This window comes from Dicentrarchus labrax, unplaced genomic scaffold, assembly GCF_905237075.1.
Source record: "Dicentrarchus labrax unplaced genomic scaffold, dlabrax2021, whole genome shotgun sequence".
In the NCBI taxonomy this organism is placed as follows: domain Eukaryota; kingdom Metazoa; phylum Chordata; class Actinopteri; family Moronidae; genus Dicentrarchus; species Dicentrarchus labrax.
The window spans coordinates 6,535,163-6,547,277 of NW_026136710.1; the positions used below are offsets into that span (position 1 = coordinate 6,535,163).

Sequence of the window (12,115 nt, forward strand, 5' to 3'; positions counted from 1 at the left end):
CTCTTTTCGTTTAACGTCTATGCATTAGGTCAGTTGTTGATTTCTAAACTGGGTTTTAATGTAATTTGAGGATGGTGATGGTCAAGAAAGGGTTGGCTCATGTGCAAAAAAACTTCTTTTACAATTTGAGGTTTTTGCAGCTTTTGTGAATTTAAATTCGGTGTCATGTTTTGCAGGATTTTCTACGTGTCTCATGACTCCCAGGACTTAAAGATCTTCAGTTACATTGCCAGAGATGGTTCCAGTAATTCCTTCAGATGTAATGTCTTCAAGTCAAAGAAGAAGGTACAAGAAGTCCACCCATACATCTCCTGATTGTAGACGGCTGATTACAGATTGACATTCTGGAAAATATGCTTTTTCACTTTCTCGCTGAGGGTTGGATGAGAATATCGAGGCGGTTAGCACTAAGGCTGGGAAGTTCACTACAAACAGTTTTCTGTTTGGCTTAACTCTTTAATAGACATTAAAGGAACTGTTCGACCATATGTAAAATAAGCCTATTTGCTTTCTTGCCAAGAATTGATTAGGAGATCGATACCACTTTTATATCTGTATATATATATATATATGTCTGTTAAATATGAGCCAGCAGGTGTTTAGCTTAGCTAAGCATAAAGACTGGAAACCATGGGAAAAAGCTTGCCTTGCTCTGTCCAAAGGTGGAAATCTGCCTGTTTTCAACTCTAAAGCTCGCTCATTAACACGTTATATGTCTCCTCCTGCTTCCAGTCTTTATGCTAAGCTAAGTTAACCGCGTCCTTGCTGTTAATATTTAATGGACAGACATGGGAGTGGTATCAGTCTTCTCATGAGAAAGTGAATAAGCATATTTACCAAAGTGTGTCAAACTATGTAACAGTGTTAGACATCAGATAACACTTCTCTATGTGTCATCACCCCAGAGATTCCCTGTTTAAATAACTGAAATGAAACCATCAATCAGTAACCATGAGACATGTTTCTCATGGCTGCATTAGATTACTTTGATCAGATTGCCTTTTCTTAACTGGAAAAAAAAAACCTGTACAATTTTTCCTCTTACCACCCAATTTGCTGCTGCCATTGCTCCTTGATGTAAAATCCCCTAGCTGAATAAGTGTGAGGTTCACTGTGGAACATACCGCATGCAGAATGTGATTCACTTTATCTGCTTTTGTGTCCAGCTACCTGTGGCTAAGGGTTATCTGTACTCTGTGTTTTATTTCTTCATTATGTTAGCTTAATTAATCAATTTGGGTTTTAAATTTGATTTTTTAATTTAATTTCCGGTAGCTTAGCAAATATCCGGTGGCTTAGCACCGGCGATCCATTTCCCACAGTGAATGCAGAATAGATACACTCGGGAACAAGGATCACAACTGCGTATTTAAGACAAGCATCCCTTTACCTTTTTCTCAGTCTGAGATGTTATCATGTGTATCCCCCCCGTTCTTTCCGTCTACCTATCACTCTCTCTCCCTCCTCTCTTTCCCTGTCAGACTCAGGCCATGCGTATTGTGCGGACAGTAGGTCAGGCCTTTGAAGTGTGCCATAAGCTCAGTCTTCAGCATGCTGAGCAGGATGCAGACGGACAGGCCGATGGAGAGAGTGACAAGTCCACAGAGGAGCCCAGCAGTCAAGGTAAGGCCTACCTGAAAGGGTTTACTTCAGAGTCCGCTTACCTGAATGTTTTAATGTCGAAATTGAATAACAACCAAATGCACCTTTTCCCTCCTTGCAATGGCTGTAAATAGATCCATTATTGTAAGTATGACAAGTTGATTTACTGCACACTTCACTGGTGTTAAAGTCAAACTCAAGTTGCTAGCACAATTAATAAAAAAATATTAGAGAAAAACATGAGGAAAAAATGTGGACCAACCAAAACAATTGTGGAAACAAATGCACACACCATACAGAAAGCTTTGTGGGGACTGGGGTGTGTTTCACCAATAGCTTATTCTCTTTGTAGATGCTTTATAAAGTGAGTGACTAGCTTACAAAGATATAATGCCAACCATTATTCGCAGAGAAACACGCAGGTATATTTAAACACACATTTTACCTTAACATCTGGTCTGAACAGTGTAATTGTGAAAAACGTGCATTTATGAGCCTTTATTGGGCATTTTGGTCACATGGGGACCATCTCTCTCCTGACTAAAGCTTGACCTTGTCCGTTTAGTCTGATTACACGCCTCTTTACGGCCTAAATTGAGCCATCAACCCTCACTAGCTCATTAATTCAGCACAACGATCAAACAGTAACAACACGGATGTGCGGTTACACTGGACTATAAACAGATTTAAGGGACAACATGAAACCAATCTGGATTAGAGTATTCTCAGAGGCCTCGTGCTACGTTTATTTCATGTGGGAAGGATGGGAAAGATCCCTGTGATTACAGTTTTCACGTCGTTGGACAACACAAGAGGGTGATTGCCAGCGTAGTAATGAGTGTAATTTGCTCAGTGAATGAATAGTTGTCTGGCACTGAGCTATAGTTGTGTGACAGGCAGAAGGGGTAAAATACTGTGTATGTGCTCAAAAATAGAATTAATTTAGGGTTTAGTTAGCTAAATGAAGGCAACCATGTTTGTATGTTTTTTAATAGCCTTGAATGCATTATTTTACTGTAAGGATGGTATTTCAGAAGGATATTACATTGCACAAATATACTGTATAAGCTGTTTTTATCTTCAAAAAAGTTCATTTTGTGAAACATGCTTATTTGCTTTCTTTCTTTAGATGAGAAGATTTATACCACTCTCATGTGTCTGTTATATATATATATAAGGCTCCAGCCAGCAGATGGTTAGCTTAGCATAAAGGCTGGAATATTTCCCAAAACATTTTTTTTCCTACTCTAAATTCAAATTTAGAGTCTCATGTATGGTTTATTGATATGTTCGATATGATGTTAATGTTGTTTCATCAACGTCAGTTTGCTGTTTTGAATGACACTGATACTTAGTGCCCATGTTCTAAACAGGAACAAAACACTGCACAGTAGTTGTGATATTAATCAAGAAGCGAACAATGTATTCATTAACAGGTCGTAAACTGACGGGAGCAGAGCAAGGGGAGGACGAGGAGGAGGACAGCAAACATGGGGGAAAGCAAGGAGGAGAAAGTCCTTCGGCTGGAGCTTCGCTGTGTGAAAAGGCAGTCAGTGAAATTCTGCAGAGTCTGGCTGAACTGAACGTGGTGAAACCTGGACAGACCATTATAGTAAGATACTGCGACACACACACACACACACACACACACACACACACACACATTGAACTGCTGAGGGCAAGAACGCTCTAATAAGTACACCGTATTGTGCCCGATACATTATAGCTGTCTTATAGTCCTGCAGTATGAAGGTGACCGGTCGTTCTTTTCTACTGATACTACAGCTATTGTGCGTATGTTTTAGTCTTTTGAAAGGGGTTAAGACAATTTTTGGACATATTTGTAGAAGCAGTGCAGTTGTGCTGCTAGGAGATGCACTTTCAACTTCAACTTTGAAAGTAACTTTAACAGTTACTTTCTATCACAGTTGGAGTGAAGCCTCCCCCCTTTATTACTGACTGACACTAGCAGTAGGGGTGAGGTAACAGCCGCATCCACATTTTAATGATTACAGCTTTCTTTACTCCAGACTGCCTCTGGCTTTGTAGCTACAGGAGCCTGCCCCTGCTTTGATTCACTGCTTTGGCTTTAGTGGTGTTTTGATGCTATTATCTAGGCATAGTGCTGCCAAATGGCTCATTGAACTTAGGAAGAAGTACAGTATAGTGCTTTCTCATCTACTGCAGTACCTGACCAGATCATTGATCTGCAGCTCTCCAAGTTGGCAGCAGATACCAAAGGTAAGAAATAACCTGGTCACTCTAGCATGGAGGTAAAAAGACTACAGTTTTGTTTCTCTGTGTTTGAGATTTGGCAGACTTTAAATCCTTATGAAGTTAGGAACTGACGAATTATCTTTCACATGACAGTGACAGGATGAAATGAGGCAAACATGCAGGCTTTGGTGTGTCGTGATGTGTTCCTTTGGATTTGTCACCAGAGCGAGTGTGGTAGACACAGCTGTTATCGTGCTACTAAAAGAGAGAAAGAGGGAGTGGGAGAGAGAGAGAGAGAGAGGGAGTGGGAAACCTGAATATTCCTGCTGGCTGTGAAAAGGGGGACACCTAATCCCAGAAACCCAGTCTGCTCCCTTTGATTTCTGAGAAACGCCACCATAATCCCATCGAGGGGTTCACGAACATCTGGTCTATGGAGATAAGCAAGGAGCGTGGGGAGGAAAAAGAGAGGGAAGGACAGAAAGAGATGTGGGAAGGAACAATGAGAGATCAGGATAATGGGGAAGATATGGATTACACAAGATGCTGGTTGTAATGGTGGACAAAATAACAGAAACACCTCCAAGACCATCTGAGGTCTGTAGGACTATAGGATTGTGTTCATTATCAGTTAAAGGCCCTGGAAGCTTTTTCTCAATCAGCTTTTTACTATTAAAAATGTGGTCCCACAATGCATTAGCCAAAGTTAGGACAGTTTAGGTCATTTCATGTGTTTTTTTGTCTGACCGTCTATCACTGGTTTGAGGTGGGCGGGGCTTAGTTCGAAAAAAAAAGTGACATCACATCATTCTGTACACCAATCACAGTTGAGCAACATTTGAGTCAAAGTCTGGTGACAGTTGGTGTTTTGTTTGTTTAGGTTGCCGGGCCACTGTCAGTCAGATGTTTCTGGGGCTTTGGTCTGCTCATTCGTTAGTTTATTTGTTTTGTCTATTCAATGTCTGAAAATTGTAAATAAAAATGCCTATTACAAATTTCCCACAGCCTAAGGTGACGTCTTTAAGTTGCTTGTTTTGTCCAACAGTCTTAAACACAAAGTTGTTTAATTTTCTGTAAACCTGTAAATATTTGTCCTTTTTTTGCTTGATTAATGACATAAAGGCTTAATTGGTCAAATAATTATCTGATAATTGACTGATCAATTAATCAACTTTTTTTTGCACTTGTAGTTTATACTGTTGTTAAAGCCCCTGAAAACTTGGGTTTAAAACCTGTGTATTTCTCTATATAATTAGCTATAGAGAAAGTTAGTATTAGTTATTATTTAGTAAATGTTTAACTTCACAAACTCAGATTATTTGCTTCATCACGACTTTGTGGGTGTGGCCGGATCAGATTTGATTGACCAAACAACCCACCAACCGTCAACTCCATTTGAACTAACTCCCACCCACTTCAGTCCATTCAGTGGAGCAGAGACAGAAACACTAAAATAGAAATCCCTCATGAAATGATCAAAACATTTCTAACTTTGGCAAAAAAAATACTGTTTAAATAGGATCTATTACTCATGGTCAGAAGTTTATTGAGTGGATTTTTTAAAGGTCTTTAAGCAAAAATTCTGTCAGTGTCAGTGTTGGTGACATTGACTTTTATTATTTTAGATGATTTCATAGTGCTAAATTAAAAGGTCTTCTTTATTTAAGGAAGAGGGTGATATACTGAGTTAGAAGCCCCTCTAAAGATAGCACTCACTGGAATGTGCTGTACTTTACAGTGTGCTACTTTGCCCTCTAGTGGGGCGATGTAGACGTTACAATAAACCCTGTACCACAATATCAAGTCATTTTATATGACAGCAGTAGCAATTTGTACTTTCTCACTAAAGACATCCACACACACACACACACATAAAATCCATCTCTCTTGTTCAGTGCTGATATTCCTGGAGACAGAGACACGCCATTGCTCTGTCTCGACTATGTGAGACAAGGAGGTGAAGTGAAAAGCTGCTTAGGGAACGTCTTATTTATTTGTGCTACCAAAGATCATCTGGACAATCGTCCACAGAGTAAAGAGACCGTGTGAGATAAATGGAGGCAGAGGAAGAAAGTATATGGGACGATAATGAGCTTAGAGATTATTCTAGTTCTTTTAAGGCTCCATGGGGCTCCAGATCAGTGGGTCGCAGTCCTGGTCTCATCGTCTCAGAAGACTGGGTGGTTTCTATCCTACTGGTCGGTTAATTGCATTCAGCTGGTGTCCAAGGTCTAAAAATAGACTGTTATGTGGCAAGTATGAAAAAATGGCAGCACATTAAAGTCCACTGAAGTACATTATGTCTTTGATTATTTCTGTGAGTAGAGAATGTGTCAGAGGAATTATACCCATCATTTCAGCTTAATGTACGTTGCTCTCACCGCCATTTTACTTGTGTCAATTTTTTTTTCTCTGTGTGTTTGTGGTCAGGACTTTGATCGAAGGTCCCTCTTCACTGTGACATCCCAAGGCGTTACTCCCAGCAGCCCTCGCGCTCAGTCTCTCACTCCGCTGGCATCTCAGCACTACCTGCAGCTTCTTCAGCAGCAGCTACAGCAGCAACAGCAGCACACACAGGTGGCTGTTGCGCAGGTAAGAAACAGGCGCAGTGTGCAGGTTGTGTGAAACAAAACAGCAGACCCGGCTGAAAACACATTATCACTATATTTCAATACTCTTATTTAGTACAGTGTTATATTTCACCAACTAGTCTGACTGTTAGTGTTTTAGATTACATTTGACATCTTTAAATGTGTTGTTCTGTTCAACCAGAAAACAGAGAAAGAAAAGCAGCAAATCCTCAGACGTGAGAAGTTCACGTTTTTTATTTTACAAACGACTGAAACAGTGCATTGATTAAGAAGCTAATGTTAAATAGCTGATTATTTTTCAGCTGATCTACTAATATATGAATTGATTAACTGCTTCAGCTCTGCACAGATTGGTCCTTATAATAATAATCCTATAAATACACATAAACATTTCTCTTTTAACACTTTATTAAATGAGATTGACACTTTTCATTCAGTCTGTGCTCTTTTTATAATCTTCCACTGACAGGCTAATTTCAAATCCATAGTCTTTCTTCAGAGAGGGGAACCAGATCATCAATATCAGATAAATTCACCTTGATATTCACCTGTTTTCAGTCAGGGGCATGTATCATTTATTTTTACCCTGACTTCAATTTTAGTAGGCCTAGCTGAAATGCTGAAGTGCTGTGGATTTACTTCATCCAATATGGCATGAATTATTAACCATTATTTGGCTTCAGTAATACTGATAACATCTGGCAGCGTACTGTATGGTGTAAAATGAAACAAAAAAGTTATTTGGCCAACTAGACTTGTATATGTACACTGGCATTTACTCCACCCATACATTCTTAGGATTCACAGCACTCATGGTACACATTTACTGTGCCTGAGGCTAATACCATACATTTAGGATGAACTGTTTGTAAAAACCCCTTAAGCAGTTGAGATTTATGATGGTGATCTTCATCTTTGCAACTAGGTCATTGCACACTTCATCAAGTATCTGTCTGTTATTCAAGTCTCGATAAAATCTGTGTGAACCTCATGGCAACCCTGTGTTATCTCTATGCACTTTATGTCTTTTACTGATGCTGTCCACTAGAGGGCAGCACCAACACAGTAATGGAAGGACAGTCAGTGCACCATGAGCCGATCATTACTTTGAGGCGTGAGACAGAAAAAATAACCATTGAAACAAACATTTTTACAGATAATGCTTTGAGGTTCTGCATAGAAATGAAATCAGAAATGTTCACCTGTAAACAAACACACCTTGCCCTGTGTTTCTCACTACAGGTGCAGTTATTGAAGGATCAGATGGCAGCAGAGACTGCTGCTCGTATGGAGGCTCAGGCCCGTGTCCACCAGCTGCTGCTGCAGAACAGGGACTTGCTGCAGCACCTGGCCCTGCTCGTGCAGCAGCTGAAAGAGTTGGAGGCCCGCTCCCCAAAAACAACACAACCAGGGCAGCCACAACAGGAGCCTCAGGCTAATGGGCACAGTAAGTGACTAGAGAGGTGACTGGTGGGAACATTGTAATCCCTCAGATGAATTCATGTCAGGTCAGGTTCCCAGTGTGCTGCAGTCCTTGTCATTGCTCACTCCCCTGTTGGCAAGGGTATGGTGTAGACATTCATGACACAAACCGTGATCCCTCACTGGCTTCCTGCCTGGAAACATTGTCAGGTGTGTTTGACAGGCAGAAGCACAGCTGCCAGGGATTGAACCCCATCTGCAGGTGAGCACGAGTGCTTTTCCCATTGCGCCACCTGGGTGTCCTTTAATTGAGCATTTCACTTGTATCTGCACTAAGGAGAAAAAACGTTGTCCACCAAGTGTGAGCAAAACCAGTTTAATGTATTCCTGTAGATGCTACTGAGGTTTTTTTTAATGCTGAAAATGTCTTGATCACAGCATCAAAGGAGACACTTAAGTCACCGATAATGAGGACTAATGCAAAAGCCCAGATCATTTAAATGATAAAGAGGGGAAAGACCGAAGGGAAAGACAGCGAGTTATTGCTTAAACATGTTTTCTGGTCAGTTAATTGGATCTTAATTTCACAAAAGCATTTGCACATGAATTCCAAAAATCCCATAAATGAATACAGTTCTCTGTTTTGATATAGCTAATTTAAGATCTGATTGTCAAAATTTTACATTCTCTTGTTTTATACTTCTCTCGTTTGTGGAAAACAAGCAGCATGCATTCAGTTAATGTTTATTATAGTGACTTGCACATCTTAGTTTACTTTGTTAGCATGCTAACATTTGATAATCAGCATTAAATACAAACTACAGCTGTTATGCTGATAGAATGGTCATTACCTTTGCATGTATTTGGTCTTAAACCAAAGTATTGAGCAAATACAACTCAGTCTTGACTAAATAGGTGGACCAAATGACATACAGATTATAACTGCCATCCATAGAGCCATAAAAATAACACTATAGCTTTATTAGGTACATACAATTTAATTCAACAGATCTGCTACAAATTCTCCAGTTAGGAAACTTCTAATGTTCAGTTGACACTGTCAGAGAGGTGTTATTTCATATTACTGAGGTCATAGTCGGTGGTTGTGTTGTACTAGACTAGACTGCATTATATTCAAATGTGTCATGTTTGTAAATGGAGTGGGTAGAATATTAGAAACCTTTCTCAATGCATTGCCACTTCAACCACACTGCAAACTAAACAGTAAAATGAATACAGTGTCAATCAAACCTGAATAATATTATCTTTGTAAAGCTATAATTTATGGCTGAGTTGTAGTCTTAGATTGCATTAGATTTTACAGGTATACCTAATAGAGTGCCCACTAAATATAAAAATGCAATACCAACTGCAGCTGTGTCTGTGATATTTCAGAATGGGATTATTCACTTGAAATGATCACTTTCAAATGAATGTTTTTACATAAGCCGAGGGCCACGCATCAACACCACGCTCTCACTGTGTAACACAAGGCGTGTAAACAACATATTTTTACACACAATAGCATCTCCGTACTAAACTAATAGCAGATTATGTGATCACAGTGGATGTAAAACCATTCTGTCAGCATTATCTCATACTCACAGGCTGCAGTTCTCAGTGAGAGTTTTGATCGTGTTTACAACCTTTATTTTGGTACACACATACACACACACACACACACACACACACACACACACACACACACACAAACACACTTTTTTGGTGGAGGGATGTATTTACAGCAGCTAAAAGAATGGTCAGTCTTGCCAAAATAATAATGAATAACTACTTGCACACACACACACACACACACACACACACACACTCGCACACATACAGTGGGCAGAGCCGTGTATTTATCAATCTGTGTACATACTGAGTGTTTTGACGTGTGTGTTAGTGTGCATATTCTGAAAATGACACACACATGTTTCATGCTTGTATTAATCATGTTAGTCCCTCTGATGGAAAATGCTAATCTTACTAATCTCAGACATATCTTAAGCCTAAGTGCTGCCACTGTCACAGTGCCAACTCCTCCTTTCTATAATGGGAGTCAGCACTTAGAGAGATCTTTAGAAAAAGAAAAAGCTAACACGGTGGTTGACTCATTCTTGTTATTCTCTTTACTTGTTGTTTTTAACAGTGGCATTTTGTTGATCTGTCTTCTGTGTTATTTGTCTATTCCAGACGGTCAACAGTCACCTTGCAGCTCAGTTTCTACATCAGTAAAGTCTCTGTCTCTGAATCTGAAGAATCACTACAGCCAGGCCCTGGACCAGCTCATCACCTCCACGCCCGCATGGCCCCTCCAAACCTCACCCCTCTCCCCCACCCAAGTGGACTGCGCCGAGTCCTACCTGAACCTGCTCAACCTGGAGAACAGCACCAAACCAGACGCATCGGTCAACGGAGACCTGGACCCCTTCATCGAGACCAATGGGAGAGCGGACGACAAGGAGGGCTCGTGCAATGAGATCGTCCCGTTTACGCTGAGGAACTCAGTCAACATGGATGAAAAGTAAGACAACGTTTGTTTGTACTCTACCAACACACAGAAATAACTGGCAGCATATAGTGGAAGCAAATCATTCTGCAATGAAGCCTACATTAAAGGAATAGTCTGGCATTTTGGGAAATGTGCTTATTATTTATCCTTCTCATGTATGAGTTTTTGGTCTGAATATCATCCGATTTTTGACACGGGGCACATACCTGTTGAGCAAATTGTCAGCGTTCCTGGAATATAAGAACCATGTTGATGGGACATTCTGAGCCTTACTAATGTCAAAAAAATATCGATAGTGCAACATGAAAAAACTTTGTATCAATTGATCTATCTACTTCTATTTGAGATAGATTTTGCTTGGCATGTAAACAGGAAGTATAATGTTGCCCTGGTGTCAATTCGTTAGCTATGGGCTACAACTCGAGCCCCATTCTTTTAGCCTTTATTTGTTTCCATTTTGCTAATCGGCACCATTAAAAGTATGCCAGATTAGCTATTAGCAGTTCCTGATGGCAGTGTACCCATGGCTGCACAGATATCACTGGGTTACTTTGGAATTGAAGAAAACTTAAAAACTTGACAACTCTCAAGCAAGTTCTGGTTTATTTGAAAGGGACATGGAGATACTGTTATCCCGCGTGTCAAAGCATAAGTCACATTGAATCTTAAAAATATGTGTATCATGTCTGTGTGTTCACATTTGACTGAGATATGACTCAGAGAAGGAGTAAAAGTTGTGACGGTCAGGAGCTTAAGCTTTTAGAATACCCTGTGCTGTAGCTCCAAATGTTGACCATGTTGGTAAGTAGGACGAATCAATGGGCCAAATACAGTAACTTCCTGCTGTTTTTGCATGTGACATGTTATATCTTGTTTATTTAATCTGTACAAAGACTGAAGTGCAATAAAAAAAGAACAAATCGTTGTTTTACAGGGGGGTAATCTGCCAGAATATTTCTTGCCTCTGAGCAGTTGCCAGGCAGCCAGCCGACTCAATGAAGTTACTGGCCAAGATATAGTCCTGCTCGTAAGGACCCATAAAACAGTCATTTTTAACCGATTATGTACAGACAAAACAAACAAGATACAACATGTCAATAGTGGAGCTTTAGTGGTGCTAAGCTATGTGACTGCCAGCTATAGCTTCATATTTAATGAACACATGAGAGTGGTATTGATCCCTCATGTAACTCTCTGCTAGAAAGCAAAAATTTCCCAAAATGCCAAACTATTCCTTTAATGTGCGTACACAGTCCTAGCAGTCAGTTTGTATTTGAGGTAACCAGGCTACACAGTGACATACACAGCCCGTAGCTTTTAGTGTTATTAGTGGAGAACAGCTCAACTCAGCAGAAACAGCCTTCAGCTAATGAAAGTGTGACTGTAATCGGGGGATTACAGGACACAGGGAGAAAAGGGCCGGGGTTAGACAAACAAAGAGGGGATCAGGTTTGAGCTTGAAAGAGGGAATCAGAGAAGCTTGAGAGAGAGAATGAGATTTTAAGAGAAACATGGAAACTCCATCAGCTTTAAGTCCGTCCCAGTGTTTCTATTTCATAAAATAACTCATTTTGAAAAGCCATTAAAAGACGTGTCGAGAGAGTAAAGACACTAAATGGAATCATTTTCTTTAGAATAATTCATGATGAATGTGTTCTGCTTTTCGAGGATGTTTGAGGTTCTGTTCCTTGTTTCATTTTATCTCGTGAAGGGCTTTCCTGACTGTACTTTTGACTCAATGTCTGAATGCTCTGGCATGATACACAAGCAG

General features: G+C 40.1%; 1 protein-coding gene across 3 annotated transcripts in view; it reads left to right on the forward strand.

The window, feature by feature from the left end:
- The window catches only part of si:dkey-34e4.1 (carboxyl-terminal PDZ ligand of neuronal nitric oxide synthase protein), a 46,994-nt gene that overhangs the window by 24,053 nt on the left and 10,826 nt on the right, over nt 1-12,115 (forward strand). For 2 of the 3 annotated variants that reach the window (XR_007886243.1, XM_051412640.1), the window contains exons 5-11: nt 177-285; nt 1,482-1,623; nt 3,039-3,214; nt 3,790-3,843; nt 6,250-6,411; nt 7,653-7,857; nt 10,026-10,356. Coding sequence is in view for 2 of the 3 variants with exons in the window: in XM_051412640.1 (XP_051268600.1) it covers nt 177-285; nt 1,482-1,623; nt 3,039-3,214; nt 3,790-3,843; nt 6,250-6,411; nt 7,653-7,857; nt 10,026-10,356 (1,179 nt within the window). In the remaining variant the exon portion in view is untranslated. The remainder of the gene's footprint in view (nt 1-176; nt 286-1,481; nt 1,624-3,038; nt 3,215-3,789; nt 3,844-6,249; nt 6,412-7,652; nt 7,858-10,025; nt 10,357-12,115) is intronic. The other variant, XM_051412641.1, reaches the window with a different exon arrangement.